Source organism: Oncorhynchus mykiss, chromosome 13 (genome assembly GCF_057628025.1).
Source record: "Oncorhynchus mykiss isolate SJ-2025 chromosome 13, ASM5762802v1, whole genome shotgun sequence".
NCBI lineage: Eukaryota > Metazoa > Chordata > Actinopteri > Salmoniformes > Salmonidae > Oncorhynchus > Oncorhynchus mykiss.
In genome coordinates, this window is record NC_143034.1 from 67,495,107 (window position 1) to 67,523,014 (window position 27,908).

The 27,908-nt window shown below is 46.1% G+C and overlaps 3 protein-coding genes across 7 annotated transcripts in view; 1 reads left to right on the plus strand and 2 right to left on the minus strand.

Annotated features, from left to right (window-relative positions):
* Window positions 1–11,789, minus strand: part of crebbpb (CREB binding lysine acetyltransferase b) — a 96,789-nt gene extending 85,000 nt beyond the window's left edge. For all 4 annotated transcript variants that reach the window (XM_090197314.1, XM_090197312.1, XM_090197313.1 and 1 more), the window contains exon 1: window positions 8,737–11,789. In XM_090197314.1, coding sequence (XP_090053440.1) covers window positions 8,737–8,824 — 88 coding nt within the window. In that variant the 5' untranslated portion in view covers window positions 8,825–11,789. The remainder of the gene's footprint in view (window positions 1–8,736) is intronic.
* Window positions 1–27,908, plus strand: part of vasnb (vasorin b) — a 438,263-nt gene that overhangs the window by 39,324 nt on the left and 371,031 nt on the right. The window lies entirely within an intron of this gene.
* Window positions 14,111–27,908, minus strand: part of adcy9b (adenylate cyclase 9b) — a 92,903-nt gene continuing 79,105 nt past the window's right edge. The window contains exons 3-10 of one of the 2 annotated variants that reach the window (XM_090197318.1): window positions 25,631–25,741; window positions 25,019–25,245; window positions 24,084–24,186; window positions 23,151–23,365; window positions 18,643–18,802; window positions 18,405–18,547; window positions 18,027–18,050; window positions 14,111–17,770 (exon numbers count right to left, since the gene is read on the minus strand). In XM_090197318.1, the coding sequence (XP_090053444.1) occupies window positions 15,997–17,770; window positions 18,027–18,050; window positions 18,405–18,547; window positions 18,643–18,802; window positions 23,151–23,365; window positions 24,084–24,186; window positions 25,019–25,245; window positions 25,631–25,741 (2,757 nt within the window). In that variant the 3' untranslated portion in view covers window positions 14,111–15,996. Of the gene's footprint in view, window positions 17,771–18,026; window positions 18,051–18,404; window positions 18,548–18,642; window positions 18,803–23,150; window positions 23,366–24,083; window positions 24,187–25,018; window positions 25,276–25,630; window positions 25,742–27,908 lie in introns of both variants that reach the window. The other variant, XM_090197317.1, reaches the window with a different exon arrangement.

Consider the following 27,908-nt stretch of genomic DNA (forward strand, 5'->3'; position numbering starts at 1 on the left):
AATTCACACATCCATTCATACAGGTTGTCTATTCCTCTTCAACACTTTCAAGAGAGAGCAGTCTCTTACTCTCTCCTCATAACCCTCCCAGCATAATTTTCTCCAGGGCTGAGTGGGAGCGAGGAGTGAGTGGGAGTGGGGAGAGGAATCTGCTCTTTTCACAGGTCTGCTTGAGGATTTTCTGGGAATTGGGCTTTTTCAAGTCAAACAAAACCCTATTTTGTCTCCGCTGCCATCTGCAATCTGTGGCTCTAAATCTTCTCAGTGTACTCAGGACCCCGTGCCGCTTCACAACTTCAAAGGAAAGCAGGTCTGTGGCACACTATGCCATGTATCGTTGAGAAGTTGGTGAGTGAGTGTAGTGCTGGGCTATCAGAGGATTTGTGTGTGTGGTTGTGTCAGCTGGGCAGTTCATTAGAGGGGTGTGTGTGTGTGTAAGATGTGCATTAGTGTGTACACTGAGAAAGAGAGCATCTGGCCTGGCAGCCCTCTCTAAAGAGGCAGCAGAGTGAGGGTCATTGTGCCTTACTGCCCAGCGACAGCTCTTCACCCCAGTGAAAGATGAGCTAGGGCTGCAAAGGACCCCGGCCTGTCAGTGGGGAAGACTACAACCCAGGACAGAACCAAAGAGCTGTTTGTAAACCGGGTCATATTAATTTGGCACCAAATGGAAGAAAACGGACAAAACAAAAGAGGGACTCCCTGCACTTAAATCCTGTTTGGGATAGGGGACAGCATTTTCACGTTTGGATGAAAAGCGTGCCCAGAGTAAACTTCCTGCTACTCAGGCCCAGAAGCTAATATATGCATAGTATTAGTAGATTTGGATAGAAAACACTCTGACGTTTCTAAAACTGTTTGAATGACGTCTGTGAGTATAACATAACTCATATGGCAGGTGAAAACCTGACAAAAATCCAACCAGGAAGTGGGAAATCTGAGGATTGTAGTTTTTCAACTCATTGCCTATCGAATATACAGAGTCTATGGGGTCATATTGCACTTCCTGCATCTTCCACTAGATGTCAACAGCCTTTAGAACATTGTTTGAGGCTTCTACTGTGAAGGAGGAGAGAATGAGAGTTGTTTCAACCAGAGGTCTGGCAGAATGCCATGAGCTGATCGCGTGTGCGCCCGTGAGAGCGACCTGCATTCCATTGCATTTCTAAAGACGAAGGAATTCTCCTGTTGGAACATTATTGAAGATTTATGTTAAATACATCCTAAAGATTGATTCTATACATCGTTTGACATGTTTCTACGAACTGTAATATAACTTATTGAACTTTCGCCTGAACTTGCCTCATGAGTTTGGATTTGTTAACTAAACGTGTCAACAAAAGGAGGTATTTGGACATAAATTATGGACTGCATCAAACAAAAACATTTATTGTGGAACTGGGATTCCTGGGAGTGTATTCTGATGAAGATCAAAGGTAAGTTAATATTTATAACGCTATTTCTGACTCCACAACATGGCGGGTATCTGTATGGCTTTTCTTAAATATGACACAGCGGTTGCGGAGAAGTATATCTATAATTCTGCATAATACTTGTATCTTTTATCAGTCGATGTGGCTCTCTGCAAAATCACTGGATGTTTTGGAAGCAAAACATTACTGAATGTAAACAGATTTTTGGATATAAATATGAACTTTATCAAACAAAACATATATGTATTGTGTAACATGAAGTCCTATGAGTGCCATCTGATGAATTTCATCAAAGGTTAGTGATAAAATTCCATCTCTATTTCTGCTTTTTGTGACTCCTCTCTTTGGCTGGAAAATGGCTGAGTGTTTTTGTGACAAGGCTCTGACCTAACAATCATATGGTGTGCTTTCGCTGTAAAGCCTTTTGAAATCGGACAAGATGGTAGATTAACAAGAAGTTAAGCTTTCATTTGGTGTATTACACTTGTGAATATATGAAAGTTAAATATTTCTAAAAAATATTTTTGAATTTGGCGCTCAGCGGATGTTGTCCCTAGCCAAACAAGTTAATAACTTCTTTGGGATAGTGGGCAGCATTTTCACTTTTGGATGAATAGCATGCCCAGAGGGAACTGCCTCCTACTCAGTCCCAGATGCTAATATATGCATATTATTATTAGTATTGGATAGAAAACACTCTGAAGTTTCTAAAACTGTTTGAATTATGTCTGTGAGTATAACATAACTCATATGGCAGGCAAAAACCTGAGAAACAATCCAACCAGGAAGTGGGAAATCTGAGGTTTGTCGTTTTTGAACTCACCCCTATCGAATACACAGTGGGATATGGGTTATTTTGCACCTCCTAAGGCTTCCACTAGATGTAAACTGTCTTTAGAACGTTGTTTCAGGCTGGGAAGGGGGGCCGGATGGGAGCTGTTTGACTAAGGGGTCTACCTACAGCCTCGTTCTCAGTCACACACTTTCTAATGAGAGGTAGAGAGGTAGCTGTCTTTCCATTGCTTTTCTACAGACAATGGAATTCTCCAGTTGGAACATTATTGAACTTTTATGATAAAAACATCCTAAAGATTGATTCTATACTTAGTTTGACAAGTTTCTTTGACCTGTAATAACTTTTTGAACATTTCGTCTGAATGGACCAGATCTCTCTTTTGGATTTGTTTACCAAACGCCCTAACAAAAGAAGCTATTGGACATAAATGGACATTATCGAACAAAACAAGCATTTATTGTGGAACTGGGATTCCTGGGACTGAATTCTGATGAAGATCAAAGGTAAGTGAATATTTATAATGCTATTTATGAATAATGTTGACTACCCAACATGGCGGATATTTCTCTGGCTGGTTTGGGCTTTGAGCACCGTTCTCAGATTATGCTTTTTCCGTAAAGTTTTTAAAAAATCTGACAGAGCGGTTGCATTAAGGAGAAGTGTATCTAAAGTTCCATGTATAATAGTTGTATTTTCATCAACATTTATTATGAGTGTTTCTGTGAATTCATGTGGCTCTCTGCAAAATCACTGCATGTTTTGGAACTACTGAACGTAACACGCCAGTGTAAAATAAGATTTTAGGATATAAATATGAACTTTAACAAACAAAACATACATGTATTGTGTAACATGTAGTTCTATGAGTGTCATCTGATGAATATCAAAGGTTAGTGATTCATTTTCTCTATTTATGCATTTTTTTAAATCAGACACTGGATGGATTAACGATAATTTTATCTTTAAAATGGTGCCTAATACTTGTATGTTTGAGAATTTAGATTTTTTTTTGTTGTTGATTTCTGTTGATTTGTATTTGGCGCCCTGCAATTTCATTGGCTGTTGGCCTAGACAGGTTAAGAAATAATGACCTGCAATAAGAAATGCTTGATTTTGTTTTCCGCAGCAAAACACTCAGCAAACGTAACCCAATCATCTGCCTTGTCGTCTCTCTGTACGTCCGGTACAGAGGTGGACATTGGGCAATGGATACATTGAAGGATTTAAACACTTTCCTTGACTGAGAATAAAGAGTAGGTTGCGGTGTCTGTAATACCCAACTTGGCCTCATTTGAGATGTTTGCATTTTTCCCCCAACGTTTGATAGTGGTGGAGAATTCACAGTTGCACAATGGAAACATTCATTCACAACCGACTGCACAATGAACCCCGAACGCAATTCACTTCCACAACTCTACAATGGACGTACACATGGCATTGTTATATACAATACAGAGATAAAAACAAAGCGCCCTCACTAAAGTCAGATAGCACTTAGGTTAAGGCACATTATTTAAAGTGCATTTTACAGCGACAGGTTAAATACAAGATAATCTGATAGCACTGAAGGTTATAGATTGCCCTCTGAACTTTGCAGCCCTCCCTTAGACTCCCGGCCTCCATTTAGGCTACTCTCTAGTCTTGGCTTTGACTTCAGACACCAGCAGCTGGTTCTGAGGCAGTCAGCCACGCCCCTGGGAACAACTCAACATGTAGCAGGGGTTTAAAGCTGACTTCTCTTCCAGGCAGGCATGGGTAGCCTAACCACGTTTCATCAGAGCTACCGGACAATACAATGGAACATTCACTTTTTGGGGTTGTGAGTGTGACAATCATTTATTTAGGAGCCACCAAATCAATAAAACAATGTTCTATAAACTGCTTGACCCAGGAAGACCCCCAAACCCACCATTTGGGGACACACTGGTGTAAGTAAGTCCTGATTGGGGTTAACAGCACCACATAGGGTCAATTCAACTTATCAGGATATAATTTAGCCAAGTGTAGTACAGGCAACCACACACTTCAGGACAGATGTGCAGCATAGGGGTGTGTGTGTGTGTGTGTGGTAGTGCTGAGAGATGAACCGAAATGTTGGTTATTTTTTTTTCATTTTAAAACTAATTGACCAACATCGGTTACATTTCTGGGGTTTTCAGTGAGCTCGATGTGCAGTTTCTGCAGAGATAAATCAGATCAAGCCTGAACAGTGCAATGTAATAGAGTTGAAGTTTTCAACAGGTAGTACTGAGTGATTACTGCTTTTTGACATCGGTCGGCATACTTTTATTTATATAAATAAAAAAAGTCCCATGATGGTAGTGAGTGCCCATTACATTTTTACCATAATTTATTCACATTCATTTAAAATATTTCAGTTGTCTATATTACATTTTGTTTATTTGATGACTTTATTATTTCATTCCAAGTCATCTCATCTCTATAGAGCTTCTGTTACTGCTGACTGTCAAAATCACTATTTTAGTAGTTCTTCAAAGTAAATCAGGCATATTTTGATGACTGCTAAATACCATCTATCAATCCCGTCGATCATGCATGTTCAGGTAGATAGATATACCTTGTGAAGCAACAGCTGTTCTCTATATCACCTCACCATTGCGCATTCTTCTCTCTCTTCCATAGCAGGCATAAAACACAGACCGGACAAGTAGATGCGCAATGGATTATGGCCATTGTAGTTAATTAGAACATTTTATGCACCAAACTACATAGAATATTGGCCTAATTGGAAATTACAACTCCCTACTACATAACACAGTTCAGGCTTGATCTGATTTATCTCTAGAGAAACTGTGCAATGTGCGAAATTAGTTCACAAAAAAACAGAACAAAAAATTGAATTAAAAACAATACTTGAACACGTCGGTCAATTAGTCGTTTACAAACTGAAGATTGTTTTTGCTCAGCACTACCAACAGGCAGCAGCATTAACAGCAGCTCTATAGAGATGAGATGACCTGGAATGAAATAATAAAGTCATCAAATAAACAAATGTAATATAGACAACTGAAATATTGTACAGTAATGGTAATACATGGTGGTTAATAGGTGATAATCAGTATTGGGCAGTTACCACCATCATGGGACTTCTATGAAAAAATATATTCTGTGTTACAGCAGTCAACCCACATAATATAGTGCATTTATGAGGCTGACCCCATTTAGTCGACTGGTCGATTGTTAGGCTGCTGGTCCCCTGAGATTTTAGTCGAGCAGTAGCAACAAAAAAAAAGTTTAAATGCACCTGTCTGATTCGCATTGAGTGGACTGATCCATTGTGGAGGCCGTGGGGATGGCACAGTCCATTTCAAGACATGTGCTACTGAAATGGTATACGATTATATTAAGTCAGAACAGTATTGCAACATTATTGCGCTCTCTCCCACGTTGGAGATATAATAATCGCTGTCCGCGGTTCTGAAACATCAATCAGCGTGCTGCCGAATTGGCACAGTCACCAAGACCATGTTGCTGTGTGCATAATTGCAAAGTTAAACAGCATATTGGAGATGAGAAAACAGGTCTTGCCTTGTCTAAGAAAAGTGAGGAGCGGAAACCAACTTAAAATAGGCCTATAATGAGGGCCTCCCGGGTGGCGCAGTACTAGCTGTCCCACCAGAGATTCTGGGTTCGAGTCCGGGCTCTGTCGCAGCCAGCCGTGACCGGGGGGCCCATGGGGCGATGCACAATTGGACCAGCGTCGTCCGGGTTAGAGAGGGTTTGGCCGGTAGGGATATCCTTGTCTCATCGCACTCTAGTGACTCCTGTGCGCTTATAATTTATTTTGTGTTATTTTTTTACTATTTGGAACAATGATTTTGTCATCTTGGCACACACAATATGCACAGTGCTTGCCCCTTACCTAATTTTTCTTGATCTCCAGTATTTTCCACAACTAGTCACATTTATTCCACAAATCTGACTTTTTCCTCCCAAGTAACCAGTAAACATTACCCCGTTTTGAGTTTGTCATGTCCTCAGCATCCATCTCTCTCAATCGTGTTACGGTGTTCCGAGTTTGTTATAACCAATTAATTGATGTGATAATGATATGCTATAGGTCAGGCCCTATTGGTCAAGTGCACGCGATGAATAAATATGTCTTGTAAAGAGAGCAAGGGGTTGAGGGAATGTTTTTACTAAACAAATTAGGGATTTCGGTAACAGAACTTTTCAGTCAGAAATCGCTGTAATTATGTTGCAGCTTCTGCCACACGGACAGCGCAATCAACACTGCTGATGTTCTGTGGTGGTCGCTGCAGCAGGGAGGACAGAAACAACCGGTACTGGTCACACAGTCACTCGCTGTCATTTTTCTTTAACACAGAGCAGCAAGTCTGAGCCCGGACTGGCAGAAGCAAATTGCGGTCGGACTCCTTCTAGTCATTTTTGTTGTCTTAATTATTTCATCAAACAGTGCGCTTAAATCATAAGAAAAGCTCAGTGCATATCATGGATTTGATTCAAACACATAGGATGTTTTATCATTTCAATCGATTTGTCGAAAGAACAGGTGACTATTGTCAAAGATTTTGACAGGGACTGCCCTAGTTGTTTTATTTTGTATTACATCATATTGCATCATCAAATAAATAATGGAAACCAAAAAAAGTTAACATTTTTTAAATAATTGAACCGAGCCCGACATTAAAAGCACTAATCACTTAGCTCTTGTGCGTGGAGGCAGGGAGTGGTGCAGCTGCCACAGCAACGTCATAGAATGTTTAGCATAAAATATGACTGGTTGTTAAATACCCCTGTTAAACGATATGCTGGCTGCGGCTAGCGATATGAGGCCAGGAGCCAGGGGAAGTTGTGCAGGTTCAAATCACATCACATTTTATTGGTCGCATACACGTTATTGCGGGTGTAGCGAAATGCTTGCGCTTCTAGCTCCGAGAGTGCAGTAACATCTAATAAGAAATATCGAACAATTTATCAACATTTATCCAATAGACAAATCTAAAGTAAGGAATGGAATTAAGAATATATACATATATGGATGAGCGATGTCAGAGCGGCATGGACTAAAATACAGTAGAATAGTATAGAATACAGTATATACATAAGAGAGAAGTAATGCCAGATAGGTAAACAAAGTCACCAGTGTTCCATTTATTAAAGTGGCCAGTCATTTCTGGTCTATGTCTATAGGCAGCAGCCTCTAATGTGCTAGTGATTGCTGTTCAGCAGTATGATGGCCTTGAGATAGCTGGGACCTGTACTGACCTCGCCTTCTGGATGATAGCGGAGTGAACAGACAGTGGCTCGGGTGGTTGTTGTCCTTAATGATCTTTTTGGCCTTCCTGTGACATCGGGTGCTGTAGGTGTCCTGGAGGGCAGGTAGTTTGCCCCCGGTGATGCGTTATGCAGACCGCACCACCTTCTGGAGAGCCTTGCGGTTGCGGGCGTGCAATTGCTGTACCAGGCGGTGATGCAGCCCAACAGAATGCTCCCAATTGTGCATCTGCAAAAGTTGAGGGTTTTAGGTGCCAAGCCAAATTTCTTCAGGATGAGGTTGAAGAGGCTCGGTTGCGCCTTCTTCACCACACTGTCTGTGTGGGTAGTCCATTTCAGTTTGTCAGTGATGTGTACGCCAAGGAACATGAAGCTTTCAACCTTCTCCACTGCGGTCCCATCAATGTGGATAGGGGGGTGCACCACCTGTTGTTTCCTGAGTGTTTGGGTGGGTACAGTGTGGTGGTAGACCCCGAGGTTAGGTTTAGGCTTAATGTTCTCTCTCTGATAAAAACCAACCAAGGCAGCACTGTGGTAGACTATTGTTATTGTCTGGGAGGCTAGGTTTATGAGCACAGGAGACCTGTCCATAAACTTCAAGGGCAGCGTCCAAGTATTTGCTATCGGTTTCACTATATGAACATTTATATAACTTACTTTCAAGTTAATGTTGACACTTCTGTTGTCTGTGCTCATACAATAGTCCTATACCGGTAGGTTAACAAGTGTCTATCAGTGTTGAAATTAACCAAATTAAACAGGTTGCAATTTTCTTTTGAACAGACGCGGCAGCTATATCACAAGTCTCCAACTCACTCCACCACAATGACATTATCCGGAACATAGGGGTGACAAGTTTTTAGAGGCGTAGCTAGTAAACGGAGAAGGAGCGACAGACACATCAGCACATGGTGCAATACCAACACCGCCAGTAGACTGACTTTACTACCAAGGCATATGGGCAAGTCGAGAAGAGAGCAGCGGGGGATTGGCTACTAGAGACGGGTGACTGTAGATTCAGTGACAGTCGGGTGTGACAATTTAATACCACGAGCAACTAGACTGCAAAGCTCGAGAGCTGACATATGAAAGTTCCAAGTGAGGAACATTGTGCACGAGCGAACGCAGTCAACACCAGACAAAACATAAAAGTACCGTTTTCATTATCACTAAAATAACTCATGCACTGTTAGCATATTTTTTTTAATCAATAGACTGACGACCAAATAGGCCCTACTTGGTGCTTACCTGTACCATCTGACGCTGAAAGCGCAGGTGAATTGAGTTTCGGTCGCTTTGCGTTGGGAGGTCCGACGTCCAGCAAATTCTCAGCCATTCTGATCGGTAAGAATGATCACTAAATAATGATGCAAAATGAAATTCGACTCCTTCCAGCTAGTTTTTTTTTAATGGCAACAATCTTCTTTCTTACTCACACCCCACGTATTTAACCAACTAGCTGGCAAGATAGAAAAATGCTTGCACTAGTCAGCCGAGTAGAATGTTTCAAAATAAAGGCAACAGCGCCACGCTTCGCCGCTGACAATCACCCCATGATAATCCAACACCCAACACCCACATAATTATCGTTAATAATTATGGCCAAAAAATATTTCGGTTCACGAAAAATAAATTAAAATAGTAGCAAAAAAAAGTATATAGTGTGGATTCAAGTCCCCTTCTCCATAAATCCCTAGATGGGCATCTTTAAATAAGCGCCTTTTCCTGGTCCAAATGAACAGCCTTAAATTCAATTTTCGCCTCCAATAAAGACAAGAAATTTCCAAAAATATTTTGTATGCGCCGATGTATTTTTCTCGATACTGTCTCTCGATAAATGCATCGTCTCGGAACGGAGATACGGAGAAGCGGCGCTCTCTGAAGGGGAAATCAAATATACGAGGGGCTCTCTAGACGACAAAAACTGATCCAATCCTCGTTTTTTCTCAACAATTCTCTCCGAAGGAATAAAGACTTCGATTTTCTGCAGAACAAAGCCGTTTGAGCACGGTCTAAATGGCTCGTTTCGGTCTAAAAAATAATGCTCTCCCAAAATCCTGATTCTGAGCCGCGTCAAGATGGCGGCTGTTGATTCCTCCGATACAAAAAGTTTTTTTCTTTCTAGCTCGACTGTGGGGGGGGAGGGGCTGTGCAATCACGCCCTACGCAAACCTATGCCCTGCCGTGCGTCATGTGGACGTACATCAACAAGCCTCTAGGGGTGGAATAACCCAAAAAATGAAGTAGCTGTCAAAGCACTTTCTAACCTAAAGTGTTACAGAACAATGTACAAGTGAGCAGTTATTGTGCAGCCCCCCATATACATTGTGTATCATGCGTCACCAAGTCACCAACGCTCATAAGACCATTTTGGGGCACTTCACCCTTGTCCACTCATCTAGTCAACTACATTTGTATCAATTTAAGGAGCCAAGCAACACAAGTTTACATGTCAATTGTAAATGCATCATCAAAAGTTGTAATAATGGGTAAATATCAAGCAATGCAAACAGAACCATCCAAACAAATCTTTATTCTTCTTTTTTTTACCTTCATTTGCAGACCCCTCCAAAAATGCAGCTAGGCTATAGGCTATATAAAATACAGTGGGAGGGAGGCCAAAGATCTACCAGCCACAACTATACGTAGGCTTATATGAAACAGGGTCTGAAAACAGAAATCTAGCAGTGTGATTTTACCTTGCAGGGTGTTGATGATGTAGCCTGGTCCCAGATCTGTTTGCACTGTCTCGACAACTCCTACGGTCATTGTTTGCTGTTACATTGACCATAGGAGCTGCCAACAGCACAAACCAATCTGAGACCGACCAGGCTACTCATGGGGGAATACCATGGGATCCCTTAGGATGGAGAGATCTGTCGCCTAGGCCCATATAGAAGTAGTGGTGGCAGGAAAATGTCCTTATAGGTCCTTGTCAGTGTCCCATGTGGCTCAGTTGGTAGAGCATGGTGCTTGCAATGGCAAGTTGTGTGTTCGATTCCCATGGGGGACCAGTATGGAAAAAAATGCTCTGGATCAGAGTGTCTGCTAAATTACTCAAATGTAAATTGACTTTGACATACTGAGGTGGAAAGAAATGGACAAGTTCAGGCAGCACACAATCCTAGGCCTACTGGGGTAAGTTAGAGCATCCCTCTCCCACAATCATACAGGTACACAAACATTCGTACAGTGTAGGTACACACACATACTATACATGCAGGCAAACACGACATTTGGACGTAATTGTAACAGTGTTCTAACGTTTATCTAACCTTCCATGTATTCCTCAACCCTTCAACAATGGCACCTGTATAAATAATACAAAATATAAAATGCATATGTACATACAGAGTGAGTGCTTTGTGCAAAATGTATACATACCGCATACATATCGTACTAGTGAGTATAGAAACAACCCGTCATCAATGTGCACGACAAGACCGGGCAAATGAAAGAGGGGGAAATAAGGCCAAACATACATCTCTATTTGGCATCAAAACTAGTCCCAATGTGCCATTCTGTTAGTTCACACCGTTTCCATCCCATTGTCAATTCATGAAGTCCTTTTTGCAGGAAGGCAAGTTAGTACAAAAAAAAACCTACGCTATTTTTGAAGTAGTGAACACAATTCCTTTTTCACACTACTGAGCCCAACCGAGCTGAACTGAGCTGGTTCAGTAACACATTCACCACAGTTGCAGTGTGAAATGAAAATAGAGCCATCATCACAGTACGGTTCGGACTGAATTGGGCTCAAGATTTGAGCTCCAACAACTCTATAAGAGTTAGCCTTAAATTCAACTATTTATTTCCCTTCGCTTTCTAAAGAACGCTACTTATCCAGCATCAACACGATAAAACACCAGGAATCCATAGGTTGATAAGCAGAGTTTCTCAAAAGCAATAAGATAAGCTGTAGCTAATATCTGGGTTTTATCTTCCTTTCATGTGTCCAGACCTCAATTATGCAGATTCCCCTTCCTTGGGACATTTAGCAACATAACACTGTGTGATGTTTATGATATAAACTGATTGTTTCCAATATGTCCCTTTATTGTAATCAATGCAATTTGGGTAGGTTACAACAAGGGTTGCACGCTCATAATCGGCAAGAATACATTTGACAATTTGAAAACAATCCCGTTTGTAGATTAATGCACTTAAAATGGGCCTAACCCCATTCAAGCAATTCTACACAGTACAACAATATCCAGTCAAACAAAGCAAAACTACATTTTTGTTATTCCCTGTTTTTAAATCCACATCAGAACAAACAAGTGGCAGCTGTGTACCAAAAAGTGACAATGAACTGCAATATTGAGTTTCATACTCATATCAGTGATACGAAATGTTGGAAACAATTGCTCAGCAGGTTATGAAGTAGAAAAGGCACATGTCAAATTCATATAAACATTTTAAAGAACTTGGATGAGAAAAATATGTACACATGTAAAAAAGAAAAAAAAAAAAGTGTATTCAAGGAGGTTTGAGAAACAAAACGTGGCAATCTTAATTAAATGATATCAGAGTTGATTTGGAGAGGATTTTCCTATGACTGAAAAGGCACTACTAGCAAACTCTTGCAGTACACACAAGGAACCTGTAGTAAAAACAATTATGGCACTACAAAAGAGAAACTTACGTGCTGAAAGTTGAAAGATGCCCTTAAAACCCAAATGATTGCTGGGACATCCTGAGTATCTCTATCTTTACTAAACTAAAACATGTTGCTTTGGAGTCTTTTACTATGAACATTTACTTCCCAAGTTCTACTCCTAATTCAGAACACTGATATTGTACCTTTGAGGTTTCAAAGTACGTCTGAGGTCACAAATAATATAAGACGTTTCCATCCCCAGTTTTTATGTGAGTAAGGTCATACCGTGAATTTGTTTTTTAAAATCACGACATCTGTGATGGAAACAGGAAGTTTAGGTACAATTTTATAAATGCCAAAATATCATTTCTTTGTTCAACGGGGTGGGATCTTTCGTGTGTCATTTTTTTATTAATTATGCGAGAAATGGCAATGGAAACGCCTTTAAAGGTAAATATTCATATAATAATCATATCGAAGTAAACCTTGAGTCACGCGATGATAAGCAGTTTATTAGGCTACAGATGAAATAGGCCTAACTTATGAAGAACTTCACAGGGTGATGAAAGTGCACAGTGATCGTGATGCTCCTTTCCAATAAATCTCCAGGGTCTGATTCTGGTGACATGTTGATCGACACTTGATTGCCATTTAAAAAATACACATTTTCTTGCTATTATCCATAATAATCTCATTATGTAGACGAGCCTATCCGCACTGTATCTGTGAGCTGTTGGTTAGAGCGCATGTACCAAGACCAGATTAGGCAAATTTGCTATTTTACTCAACAGTTTTTTTTTTTATAACAAAACTATTGGTAGAGTTGAAAATGCAATGGAAACACACTGAACTTTAGATTTTTATTTGGTACGTGAAAACTTAAGTGAAAAAGTATATTTTGTGTGCACTTCGTCATCATGCACTGATTTTTATCCTCAACAAGTCCGTTTGGTGGAAACACACCCCTGGTGGAAACACACCCCTGGTGGAAACACACCCCTGGTGGAAACACACCACTGGTGGAAACACACCACTGGTGGAAACACACCCCTGGTGGAAACACACCCCTGGTGGAAACACACCCCTGGTGGAAACACACCCCTGGTGGAAACACACCACTGGTGTAAACACACCCCTGGTGGAAACACACCCCTGGTGGAAACACACCCCTGGTGGAAACACACCATGGAAACACACCTCTGGTGGAAACACACCCCTGGTGGAAACACACCCCTGGTGGAAACACACCCCTGGTGGAAACACACCACTGGTGTAAACACACCCCTGGTGGAAACACACCACTGGTGGAAACACACCCCTGGTGGAAACACACCCCTGGTGGAAACACACCCCTGGTGGAAACACACCACTGGTGGAAACACACCACTGGTGGAAACACACCCCTGGTGGGAACACACCCCTGGTGGGAACACACCCCTGGTGGAAACACACCCCTGGTGGAAACACACCCCTGGTGGAAACACACCCCTGGTGGAAACACACCCCTGGTGGAAACACACCACTGGTGGAAACACACCCCTGGTGGAAACACACCCCTGGTGGAAACACACCCCTGGTGGAAACACACCCCTGGTGGAAACACACCACTGGTGGAAACACACCCCTGGTGGAAACACACCACTGGTGGAAACACACCCCTGGTGGAAACACACCCCTGGTGGAAACACACCCCTGGTGGAAAAATACGCATATTTTCTTCATGTAGATTTTAGAATATTTGCATGAAAATCGGTCGCCAATTGGATGGAAGCCTAGCAGTACCATTACTTGTTTTGTTATTTCCCCCGAGCACCCAAGCCCTTTCACTAAAACAGAGAGAAAGTGACAGGGATGATTAGACTTGCAGTTGGAGGATATGCACTGTACAGTTCACCATACTCAATTATCTCAAGAAAGGTTCTGATAAAACAATGCATACAGTACATGTATATATATAAAAAGAAAACAACAAGATCTCAACTTCAACAAAACAAACACACAAAACAAATAGGAAAATATGTAGCACTGAACATGCACACTTGACATGTTTATTTGTATATGTTGTTTACATGACACATGTTAGAAACGTCCCTTATTATCCAGGATCTAATTTGGCAGGAATGCTGTAACAAGAGGAATCAGGTGCATTCCCCCTTGCATGTATTTCTAAATAGCCGGACGGTAGAGTAACGGGGGGAGGGCGGGGGGGGGGGGGGGATCAAGTCCTATTTGAGGGTCAATATACCAATCTACCATTCCGTTAAACTGGGTCACTCAACATCTTAACTCAGGTCTGTCACAAGAGACTACTCAAGATTAGCCTGGTCCCAGATCTGTTTGTGCTCTTGCCTATTCCACATGATATGTACATGACGCACATGTAACAATTTTAGCAGATTGTTAACTGTATTGTAAGCAGACCAGCACGTTCAATATAAACTACCTATTAGGAAGCCTACCTAGAGGGGTGCACTTCAAACCTCAACAACGGTAGCCTAACAACAGATTGCATTCCTGTAAAATACTAGGAAGAGGTTATGGCACATGAACCAACCTGTGGTGCTAAAAGTTAGCTTTATAGACTTGTATAGACTTTATAGACTAATGTGCAGCTGAAGCTAATTAGTGATATGTTAAAGAGTTAGGGTCAAGTCCTAACTTAAACATTTTCACTTAGTCATGCATTGATGTCAATTGGAGACTTTGACTTAAAACAGACTTAAGTGGGAGTTAGGATTCAGCCCTAATTACTATTACCAAGGTCTAGTTGACGGCTTGAGGCTAGTAAGACAGAGGTCCTTACTTTTAACCAGGGCCAGGAGAAAAGATACCACATCAGCAAGAGGGATTTCATTATGTCTTAATCACACTCCCCACCTTCTTCCCACGGTTTCATCAGTTGCAGAATGACAACTTAACTTAACCTCTCCGCATGAGGCCGTGGATGGCAGTTATTACTGTAGTGTAGCGCACAGACACAAGCACACAGTCAAGCCTTCCGAATGATGTTCTAGATATTGTTGTGGGTTTGTCTGAGAGCGTTGTGCGAGGCCTGTGCTTTTCTTAGACAATTTAAAGTGATTCACTGTGAAAAGACGACTCCATCTTGCTTCCCTTTGTAACCCATCATCCACTCTTCACTGTGGCATTTCTTATTGCTCCGATTCTTGTAAACTCCTTAACTACAGTAATACAAGCAATTTCATAGCTACACAGACCAAAGACAACTATAACAAACTGACAGAAACCAAGCTTTTGCCTTAAAATGTACATAAGGTTCACAGTTTGGTAGTGTAGAAGTCTTTCCCAGTGTTCTTTCCCCTTTATGCTTCTTCTTCGTTCCTCGTCCAGACCAGCTTGGTCTACACATTATTTTGTGCTAAAGGCACTTATTAATCAAGACAGAAAAAAACAAAGGCGAGAAGAAAAAAAAGCCAAAAACATACAACAACAAAAAAAGACTAAAGATGTTAGTGAGAATCAAGTAGATCATAGGAGGCTGGGTTTCTATAGCAACATAAGTTCAGTAATAGCGCCCGTCGTACTTTCCCTATCTTCTTATTCACTCTTACTGTGGCCACCAGCTACATCGGTCGTGTTCAGTGGGCATGAACGGGAAGAAAACAGATGTAGTATCTGAACTTGTTCAATAAGAAACGCTCATTTTCGCATACAGTTGAAAAAAGATTAACAAAGGTGTGTCCCAATGAGCACGAACCTGGAGAAGAATTGACAACAGAGGAGCCAGAAACTGGTTTCTTACAGTCTGCCATTTAGGTGCTCCCTCCTGTATGCCTTCTCGTCACATACGACTGTTCCATAATAAGCTTCAACTGGCAGGAATGCAAGAAAGGCCGTGCTTAAAGGGCTGAAGGCTAATGCAAAAAACTATCGCAGACATAACAGTCTTAGAGTTTCGTTAGCTCGCCAATAATGTCATCATCGTCCTGCTCCTCTTTCTCTTTTTCCACCTCCTTCCGTGACTCAGTTGCTGTGGCATTCTGAGGGGAGAGAGACTGGAGGGAGGCAGGCGCCACAGGTTTTGGTTGTTGGAGGACGTTTGTTGTAGGAGCTCCAGCTAGACTAGTGGTGGGCAGATTTGGTTGTTGGACGTTGGTTGAAGGAGTTTCACCTTTATAATTGATGGGTGGATTTGGTTGTTGGACGTTGGTTGAAGGAGTTTCACCTTTATAATTGATGGGTGGATTTGGTTGTTGGACGTTGGTTGAAGGAGTTTCACCTTTATAATTGATGGGTGGATTTGGTTGTTGGACTGTCAAAAGAGCTCCAGCTAGACTAGTGGTGGGCAGATTTGGTTGTTGGACTGTCAAAAGAGCTCCAGCTAGACTAGTGGTGGGCAGATTTGGTTGTTGGACGCTGGTTGAAGGAGTTTCATCTTTATTAGTGATGGACTGATTTGGTTGTTTGACTTTCAAAGTAGCTCCAGCTTGACTAGTGATAGGCAGGGAGGCTAGACCAACGTAGGATGATGAGGAGGAGCGTCTGGCTGCGATGGTCTCTGTAGTAGTAGGGCTACAGTAGTATTGTTGCCGACTATCTGGCCTATCTCCAGCCTCCACCACCCCCCTCTCAGGCCGCAGCAGACCCGTGGACACCCCAGAGCTGAGCGAGGGACTGGTGGTACTGGGTACACCAGAGATGGAGCTAGGCACCATATTAGAGAGCTCATCCGTTGGCGAGCGCCCGATACTCCCGTCCACCTGCACCCGGATCTCTGGCGAGACGGAAAGCAGGTACTGAGGCACGGGGGCGCCGCTGTCCTCACTCTTGGGGAACAGAAAGGTCTTCATTTGACCTTTGCCCTTGACGTTGACTGTGCCGCGGTAGTCGAAGTTGTAGTCCATGGCACTGAGGGCGCAGTAGCTCTCCTCGCTCACCTGCACGCGGCACTCCACGCCTGTAGTGTCCATGCGACTGGCGATGTTCACTGTGTCGCCCCAGATGTCGTAGAGCAGCTTAGTGGTGCCGATCACCCCTGCAGTCAAAGGACCGTGGTTGAAACCGATGCGCAACTTGAACTTGAAGCCCAGCATGTTCTTGTTGAAGTCGTCCACCACGCGCATCATCTCCAGTGCGAAGTCAAACAGCGCCCGCAGGTGGCCGTCAGGGTGCGGCGTCTCGGCGCACTGCTGCGCGTTCAGCCCAGCCGCCGCCATGTACGTGGCACCAATGGTCTTGATCTTCTCGATGTTGTTGAAGGGCGGCTCGCGAAGCAGTTCGTCGAAGTCACCGATGAGCTCGTTGAGCACGCGGTAGCACTCCTTGCCGCCCTCGTAACTCTCCTCGTAGAACTCGCTAAAGTTAACGATACTGGCAAAAATCACGCCAACATTACCATGGTTTTTGGAGTAACTCTGAGTCACTTTGAGCTGCTCTGCCACGTGGATGGGGATGATGTTCCTAAGCAACCAATCGGCTTGGTCCCTCATGTTCTGGATCTTGATGCGGTGCTGGTCGGCCTCCACGTTGCCGTGGTAATGGAGGCGGTAGCTGACCTCGAACTCGCGGTTGAGGAACCAGACGAGCAGGAGGAGCAGGAAGAAGGCCACTCCCACCTCGGGGCCCAGCAGGTCCTGGAGGCGGGGCACGGGGTCAGCGGCGGGCTCAGGCTGACCATGTACAACACTGCTGCGGTTACTGTTGTTGGTGGCGTCGCCAGACCTGGAGGAGAGAGAAAGGGAGGGAGAGATGGAGAGAGAAGGGGAAAGAGAGAGGGTGGAGAAACAAGGAAGGAGAGAAGGGAGGGATGGAGAGTTGGAGAATGAGGTAGGGAAGTGGAGATGGAGAGAAATGTAGGCAGGGAGGGAGAGAAGGAAGGAAGGAGGGATGGAGAAAGAGAGAGGGAATGAGTTAAGGAAAGGTGTAGTCAGATATATATTTATAATCTTAGTTGTATGGATAACTTCATTCTACTCACCAAAATAACATACTGTTGGCAGAACTGGAAGACAGAGGAGACAAAAACACGAGACACGGTCGGATGAGATTAATCGAGTCCACGACAAATTAAATTACACACAGTGTCAGCACAAAGGAAAAGTCATACTAAATTATGACATTGTGGTAATATTGTATACAATATCCTATCGAACTTCAGTGAGTGCATTGGTAGTGGACTAAATGGGTAATATACAAATTTGAGGGTGGTTACATTTCTCCAGCTCCGTTCCTCAGTTGTTTACCAAAACAGTGTTGTTATTGTTTGAACTGCAGATGCCCCTTTGAGGTCCTTTCCGACCAACAAAAAAAGGCCATAAATGTGTTAAAAAATAGAATCCATTGTAACGTGTCTGACCTGCAGGGCGGGCTGAAGAGCAGGGCGAACAGCACCAGTCCCACCACTGTGGCCATGGCCGAGCGCATCCAGCAGCTCAGCTGGCAGAAGTTACAGTACTGGATGATGGCAATGATCACTGCACAGCAGGTGAGCATGGTGAACTGGGAGACACAGATAGAGACACAGGAAGGAAGCATCGTTAGCATTAGCACACTCTGGAGGAAATGACCAGGGCAAACGAACAGAATACACTCACCTGTATGGAGAGGTGCATGTCACAGGTGACGTGTGAGAAGACGGACACAGCGGGCAGGGACACCAGCACGGCCCCTATCAGGTGACGGGGGACCCAGCCAGAGATGGCCCTCAGCAGGGTTCTAGTGCAGCTCATCACGCTGTCCAGGTAGAAGGCCATCCTAGGAGAGAAGGTTTGCTCAGAGAGGGCTGATAGACAGTACGTGTACAGTAATCCAACCCCATTGAAAACAGGCTAATGGCCTCTCCTTTTCCCCATCTTCAAACTTCACCTCACTTAGTTCTCTCCCTTCCTTTATCTTTCCCCCCTCTTCCTCTCCTCCCCAGTTCCAACCCACTCCTCATATCCCTCTCCCCACCCCCTTTCCCCTCTTCCTCTCCTCCCCAGTTCCAACCCACTCCTCATATCCCTCTCCCCATCCCCTTTCCCCTCTTCCTCTCCTCCCCAGTTCCAACCCACTTCTCATATCCCTCTCCCCACCCCCTTTCCCCTCTTCCTCTCCTCCCCAATTCCAACCCACTCCTCATATCCCTCTCCCCACCCCCTTTCCCCTCTTCCTCTCCTCCCCAGTTCCAACCCACTCCTCATATCCCTCTCCCCACCCCCTTTCCCCCCTCTTCCTCTCCTCCCCAGTTCCAACCCACTCCTCATATCCCTCTCCCCACCCCCTTTCCCCCCTCTTCCTCTCCTCCCCAGTTCCAACCCACTCCTCATATCCCTCTCCCCACCCCCTTTCCCCCTTTTCCTCTCCTCCCCAGTTCCAACCCACTCCTCATATCCCTCTCCCCACCCCCTTTCCCCTCTTCCTCTCCTCCCGAGTTCCAACCCACTCCTCATATCCCTCTCCCCACCCCCTTTCCCCCCTCTTCCTCTCCTCCCCAGTTCTAACCCACTCCTCATATCCCTCTCCCCACTTCTCCCTCCTCCCCAGTTCCAACCCACTCCTCATATCCCTCTCCCCACCCCCTTTCCCCCCTCTTCCTCTCCTCCCCAGTTCCAACCCACTCCTCATATCCCTCTCCCCACCCCCTTTCCCCCCTCTTCCTCTCCTCCCCAGTTCCAACCCACTCCTCATATCCCTCTCCCCACCCCCTTTCCCCCCTCTTCCTCTCCTCCCCAGTTCTAACCCACTCCTCATATCCCTCTCCCCACTTCTCCCTCCTCCCCAGTTCCAACCCACTCCTCATATCCCTCTCCCCACCCCCTTTCCCCCCTCTTCCTCTCCTCCCCAGTTCCAACCCACTCCTCATATCCCTCTCCCCACCCCCTTTCCCCCCTCTTCCTCTCCTCCCCAGTTCCAACCCACTCCTCATATCCCTCTCCCCACCCCCTTTCCCCCCTCTTCCTCTCCTCCCCAGTTCTAACCCACGCCTCATATCCCTCTCCCCACTTCTCCCTCCTCCCCAGTTCCAACCCACTCCTCATATCCCTCTCCCCACCCCCTTTCCCCACTCTTCCTCTCCTCCCCAGTTCCAACCCACTCCTCATATCCCTCTCCCCACCCCCTTTCCCCCCTCTTCCTCTCCTCCCCAGTTCTAACCCACTCCTCATATCCCTCTCCCCACTTCTCCCTCCTCCCCAGTTCCAACCCACTCCTCATATCCCTCTCCCCACCCCCTTTCCCCTCTTCCTCTCCTCCCCAGTTCCAACCCACTCCTCATATCCCTCTCCCCACCCCCTTTCCCCTCTCTTCCTCTCCTCCCCAGTTCCAACCCACTCCTCATATCCCTCTCCCCACCCCCTTTCCCCTCTCTTCCTCTCCTCCCCAGTTCCAACCCACTCCTCATATCCCTCTCCCCACCCCCTTTCCCCTCTTCCTCTCCTCCCCAGTTCCAACCCACTCCTCATATCCCTCTCCCCACCCCCTTTCCCCCCTCTTCCTCTCCTCCCCAGTTCTAACCCACTCCTCATATCCCTCTCCCCACTTCTCCCTCCTCCCCAGTTCCAACCCACTCCTCATATCCCTCTCCCCACCCCCTTTCCCCTCTTCCTCTCCTCCCCAGTTCCAACCCACTCCTCATATCCCTCTCCCCACCCCCTTTCCCCTCTTCCTCTCCTCCCCAGTTCCAACCCACTCCTCATATCCCTCTCCCCACCCCCTTTCCCCTCTCTTCCTCTCCTCCCCAGTTCCAACCCACTCCTCATATCCGTCTCCCCACCCCCTTTCCCCTCTTCCTCTCCTCCCCAGTTCCAACCCACTCCTCATATCCCTCTCCCCACCCCCTTTCCCCTCCTCCCCAGTTCCAACCCACTCCTCATATCCCTCTCCCCACCCCCTTTCCCCTCTTCCTCTCCTCCCCAGTTCTAACCCACTCCTCATATCCCTCTCCCCACTTCTCCCTCCTCCCCAGTTCCAACCCACTCATATCCCTCTCCCCACCCCCTTTCCCCTCTTCTCCCTCCTCCCCAGTTCCAACCCACTCCTCATATCCCTCTCCCCACCCCCTTTCCCCCCTCTTCCTCTCCTCCCCAGTTCCAACCCACTCCTCATATCCCTCTCCCCACCCCCTTTCCCCCCTCTTCCTCTCCTCCCCAGTTCCAACCCACTCCTCATATCCCTCTCCCCACCCCCTTTCCCCCCTTTTCCTCTCCTCCCCAGTTCCAACCCACTCCTCATATCCCTCTCCCCACCCCCTTTCCCCTCTTCCTCTCCTCCCGAGTTCCAACCCACTCCTCATATCCCTCTCCCCACCCCCTTTCCCCCCTCTTCCTCTCCTCCCCAGTTCTAACCCACTCCTCATATCCCTCTCCCCACTTCTCCCTCCTCCCCAGTTCCAACCCACTCCTCATATCCCTCTCCCCACCCCCTTTCCCCCCTCTTCCTCTCCTCCCCAGTTCCAACCCACTCCTCATATCCCTCTCCCCACCCCCTTTCCCCCCTCTTCCTCTCCTCCCCAGTTCCAACCCACTCCTCATATCCCTCTCCCCACCCCCTTTCCCCCCTCTTCCTCTCCTCCCCAGTTCTAACCCACTCCTCATATCCCTCTCCCCACTTCTCCCTCCTCCCCAGTTCCAACCCACTCCTCATATCCCTCTCCCCACCCCCTTTCCCCCCTCTTCCTCTCCTCCCCAGTTCCAACCCACTCCTCATATCCCTCTCCCCACCCCCTTTCCCCCCTCTTCCTCTCCTCCCCAGTTCCAACCCACTCCTCATATCCCTCTCCCCACCCCCTTTCCCCCCTCTTCCTCTCCTCCCCAGTTCTAACCCACGCCTCATATCCCTCTCCCCACTTCTCCCTCCTCCCCAGTTCCAACCCACTCCTCATATCCCTCTCCCCACCCCCTTTCCCCCCTCTTCCTCTCCTCCCCAGTTCCAACCCACTCCTCATATCCCTCTCCCCACCCCCTTTCCCCCCTCTTCCTCTCCTCCCCAGTTCTAACCCACTCCTCATATCCCTCTCCCCACTTCTCCCTCCTCCCCAGTTCCAACCCACTCCTCATATCCCTCTCCCCACCCCCTTTCCCCTCTTCCTCTCCTCCCCAGTTCCAACCCACTCCTCATATCCCTCTCCCCACCCCCTTTCCCCTCTTCCTCTCCTCCCCAGTTCCAACCCACTCCTCATATCCCTCTCCCCACCCCCTTTCCCCTCTCTTCCTCTCCTCCCCAGTTCCAACCCACTCCTCATATCCCTCTCCCCACCCCCTTTCCCCTCTTCCTCTCCTCCCCAGTTCCAACCCACTCCTCATATCCCTCTCCCCACCCCCTTTCCCCCCTCTTCCTCTCCTCCCCAGTTCTAACCCACTCCTCATATCCCTCTCCCCACTTCTCCCTCCTCCCCAGTTCCAACCCACTCCTCATATCCCTCTCCCCACCCCCTTTCCCCTCTTCCTCTCCTCCCCAGTTCCAACCCACTCCTCATATCCCTCTCCCCACCCCCTTTCCCCTCTTCCTCTCCTCCCCAGTTCCAACCCACTCCTCATATCCCTCTCCCCACCCCCTTTCCCCTCTCTTCCTCTCCTCCCCAGTTCCAACCCACTCCTCATATCCCTCTCCCCACCCCCTTTCCCCTCTTCCTCTCCTCCCCAGTTCCAACCCACTCCTCATATCCCTCTCCCCACCCCCTTTCCCCTCCTCCCCAGTTCCAACCCACTCCTCATATCCCTCTCCCCACCCCCTTTCCCCTCTTCCTCTCCTCCCCAGTTCTAACCCACTCCTCATATCCCTCTCCCCACTTCTCCCTCCTCCCCAGTTCCAACCCACTCATATCCCTCTCCCACCCCCTTTCCCCTCTTCTCCCTCCTCCCCAGTTCCAACCCACTCCTCATATCCCTCTCCCCACCCCCTTTCCCCTCTTCCTCTCCTCCCCAGTTCCAACCCACTCCTCATATCCCTCTCCCCGCCCCCTTTCCCCTCTTCCTCTCCTCCCCAGTTCCAACCCACTCCTCATATCCCTCTCCCCACCCCCTTTCCCCTCTCCCCTCCTCCTTCCATCCCTCCCAACTTATTCCCCCTTTTTCCTCCTCCTCCCCATCTCTCCACCTCTCCTTCTCTCCCTCAACCGTCTTACCGTATAGACAGCACCAGCGCCAGGGCCTCCAGCAGGGTGGCCACAGCAACCAGGGCGAGGGCCGGGGCAGGCAGGGGGGCCCCAGGGAAGGAGAGCAGGGGCCGGAGGAGGCAGGCCAGGGAGAGGGCGAGGAACACTGAGCAACACAGGACCATGTCCAGGAAAGAGCTGAAGGTAGGGCTGGCAAAGGTCTGTACCGCTGCCTGGGTCTCCACCTGGGGACGGGAGGGAATAGATACTTTGACATTTTTCAACAGAAATTGATTGATTTGCTGTCACGATAGCCAACTTCATACACACACAAAGACACACAAGGCTGAGAGCAGCACAGCGTTAGCCGCTGTTAAGTGCCTTACTAAAGGCACAATGGCAATGAATGGTTCCTGGGTCCGGTTGTAGAGTGTAAAGAGATAAAGAGCGGGAGGGTTTGGAAAGGGTAAAGAGAGAGAGCAAAGGTTGTGGGAGAGAAGTCTTAACAAAACATTAATACAATTGTCTCATTGTGATTAAGTAATAAGTATGAAACTGAATGAAACATTATCCAGACGTGAAGTTGAACATGCAGTTCCCCCACTGTACCAGCAGAGGGCATCACAAGCTAAGAGGACATTCCTATCGATGTCCTGCAGTGATTTCCCTGTCTTTGCCGCAGTCCTGACAGGCCATACATAGTGCAGTGCTTACAGGTTACTCAGAGAAAACACACACACACACACACACACACACACACACACACACACACAGAGAGAGAAAGAGCTAGACAGGCAGGGTGAAACGGATAGGGAGACAGAGGGACAGACAAGGAAAGACAGACCAGGTGTAGTAGACAGAGAGGAAGTGAGACATCAGAAAGACAGATAAGAGGAATACAGATAGAGACAGACAGACACACACAGACAGAGAGACAGAGTAACAGACAGGGAGGATACACACCTCTTCCTGGTAGCTGGTCCTGTAGGCAGACTCCAGGGTTCTGTCCAGGAAGGTGTGGCTCAGCTTGTTGATGGGAGGCTTGAAAAAGTAGTCCTTCATCAGACTGGGAGATGGGCAGATCAACAGATGTCAGTCAGTATAGAGAAGACAGACTTGTCGGGGAGAGAGTTACACCAACCTATCATACCACCAGGGCCGTCCGTGTTCATAAGGCACCAAACATTTTGCAATGGAAAATAAAAATGAGCTTTTCTTACTGGACAAGTCCAGATAGTCCATCGACTATATCATGTCTGTTTTCTTCCATTTGGTGCCGAATGAACATGACCCAGGGGCTTATTCAGTGGGCAGAAGCATAAGGATCACTACAAACAAAATAGCACGGAGCAGATCATACAGAGCAGTGTGTTGTATATAGGATTGCAAAATTACAGTAACTTTCTCAAAACATTTAAAAAATATTATATACACTGCTCAAAAAAATAAAGGGAACAATAAAATAAGTGTGATTGACATTGTGTTGTTTAAGTGTTCCCTTTATTTTTTTGAGCAGTTTATATATACATTTATTTATCCCAGTTGGAGAATTCCCAGAATCAGGGGGAATAAGCAGGAAATCCAGATCCTCCAACCCATATTTCTATAAAACTGGGGATTTTAGGGAAAGGAAGGGAATCTCTGTAAGACTAGTTCTATAAAGCACATTGTAAATAGACACACGTTACCAAAACAGACATTGATACCACATGAAAGATACATGTGGGTCTGCTTCTTACATAACAGTTCTGCCTTCAGCGTTCAGAATCTTATCCTTTGATTCCCTTAGCCTGGTCTCAGATCTATTAGTGCTGTCCTGCCAACTCCCCAAAAAGCTCCACCACAGCCATCAAGCCTGGTTCCAGATCAGTTTGTGTAACATCCATCCATCCCCTCACCTGTCCTCTTTGATAACATCCACAAAGTGAGCGTCGCTCCTCTCTCTGAAGTTCTTGGAGCGCAGGGGGATGAGAGCAGAGTGGTCCATCCCCATGGCCCCTCCACCCCACTTCTTCTCCTTCTCCTGGAGCATCTCACACAGGGACGTCTGGCTGTTGGTCAGGGGCTCCTCCAGCCTGGGGCTCAGCAGACCGTTCAGGGCCTTAGGGCTGCAGCCTACGGGGGCCTGAGAGGGACATTTGAGAGATGAGGTGTCCTGGGGGAGTTGAGAGGAGAGAGGCTAGTGAGAAGCTGTGTGTGTGTGTGCGTGCGTGCGTGCTGAAACAGAAAGAGGAGAGTGAGAAGTGTTAGACCTGAGGTCTTGGATAAGAGTGATTAGTGACTTAGTTAGTGAAGCCAAATGAATCAAGACATTTCCGTTTGGCTAGGTTCACGTCATTCCATCATGTATAGTATGGCGATATGATTACTTCAGAAATACAATGTGACAACACTAAGCCTGGTTTAATGAACTGGGGTTGGATTTAAGTGCAGTCAGGTTGGGATGAGTAAAGGTCACGGCCAGGTTCAAAGGTCAAACGTTTACTAGAGTGAGGTAAAGTGAGGCAAACCTTGCTGCTATTGGTCGTGTGATCGTCATGGCAACCGTTCTGCACCGTGCCCTTCTCCAGAACCTGATCCTCCTTTGGAACTACAGCCGCACTGCAGGAGAGACAATGAGACTGGAGAGAAGGAGAGGTATTTGTCTATTTATATCATTTACAGTTTCTTCAATCCTAGTATTGACAAATTCTCATACTGTAGTTTACACATTCACTCTTGTGTTGTGTGTGGTTAGTGTGCTTAGCCTAAGTATTGATTGGGTGCATCAACCACACGAACGCACGCAAACACAAAACAGTTTTATTTTTCTTAATTCACAAACATATGTTCACTGTTAAATAGGTATTTATATCCAGGGCTTGTACTCTTCTAGCTTAGGTCTTAAAACCACAAACCCAGATATTCTTAACGATAGCAAAGTCTTGACATAATAATTATTGTAGAAACATGGTGTCATAGATACTCAATGTCCTCCAGGCTATAGGGAAATGTTACTTCCATCATTCAAACATGAAGACATAAAACAGGGTAGTGACTCGGGAGGATTGATCACATGGTATAAACGGAACTTTCACTAAAGCAGATCAAAAAGGGTAACACCCACATTTGGTTCAAACTCAACAAAGCACAATCCTTACTAACAATGATATATATAAAGTCAGTAAAACAAGAAACGTCCCTTTTCAGGACCCTGTCTTTCAAAGATAATTCGTAAAAATACAAATAACTTCACAGATCTTTATTGTAAAGGGTTTAAACACTGTTTTCCATGCATAAACAATTAATGAACATGCACCTGTGGAACGGTTGTTAAGACACTAACAGCTTACACACAGTAGGCAATTAAGGTCACAGTTATGAAAACGTAGGACACTAAAGAGATCTTTCTACTCTAAAAAAAACCCTGCACAGGATCGGTACATCCGAACATCACACCTGCGGGACAGGTACAGGATGGCAACAACAACTGCCAGAGTTACACCAGGAACGTACAATCCCTCCATCAGGGCTCAGACTGTCGGCAAGGCAGGTCCTCACCAGACATCACCGGCAACAATGTAGCCTATGGGCACCAACCCACCGTCGCTGGACCAGACAGGACTGGCAAAAAGCGCTCTTCACTGACGAGCTGCGGTTTTGTCTCACCAGGGGTGATGGTCGGATTTGCGTTTATAGTTGAAGGAATGAGCGTTACACCGAGGCCTGTACTCTGGAGAGGGATTGATTTGGAGGTGGAGGGTCCGTCATGGTATGGGACGGTGTGTCACAGCATCATCGGACTGAGCTTGTTGTCATTGCAGGCAATCGCAACGCTGTGCATTACAGGGAAGACATCCTCCTCCCTCATGTGGTACCCTTCCTGCAGGCTCATCCTAACATGACCCTCCAGCATGACAATGCCACCAGCCATACTGCTCGTTCTGTGCGTTATTTCCTTCAAGACAGGAATGTCAGTGTTCTGCCATGGCGAGCAAAGAGCCCATATCTCAATCCCACTGAGCACGTCTGGGACCTGTTGGATCGGAGGGTGAGGGCTAGGGCAACTCTCCCCAGAAATGTCCGGGAACTTGCAGGTGCCTTGGTGGAAGAGTGGGGTAACATCTCACAGCAGGAACTGGCACATCTGGTGCAGTCCATAAGGAGGAGGTGAACTGCAGTATTTAATGCAGCTGGTGGCCACATCAGATACTGATGGTTACTTTTGATTTGACCCCCCCCCCCCCCCCCTTTGTTCAGGGACACATTATTCCATTTCTGTTAGTCACATGTCTGTGGAACTTGTTCAGTTTATGTCTCAGTTGTTGAATCTTGTTGTGTTCATACACATATTTACACATGTTAAGTTGTCTGTGAGAGGACGTTTCTTTTTTTGCTGAGTTTATATATATATACATACATACATACAGTGCCTTGCGAAAGTATTCGGCCCCCTTGAACTTTGCGACCTTTTGCCACATTTCAGGCTTCAAACATAAAGATATAAAACTGTATTTTTTTGTGAAGAATCAACAAGTGGGACACAATCATGAAGTGGAACGACATTTATTGGATATTTCAAACCTTTTTAACAAATCAAAAACTGAAAAATTGGGCGTGCAAAATTATTCAGCCCCTTTACTTTCAGTGCAGCAAACTCTCTCCAGAAGTTCAGTGAGGATCTCTGAATGATCCAATGTTGACCTAAATTACTAATGATGATAAATACAATCCACCTGTGTGTAATCAAGTCTCCGTATAAATGCACCTGCACTGTGATAGTCTCAGAGGTCCGTCAAAAGCGCAGAG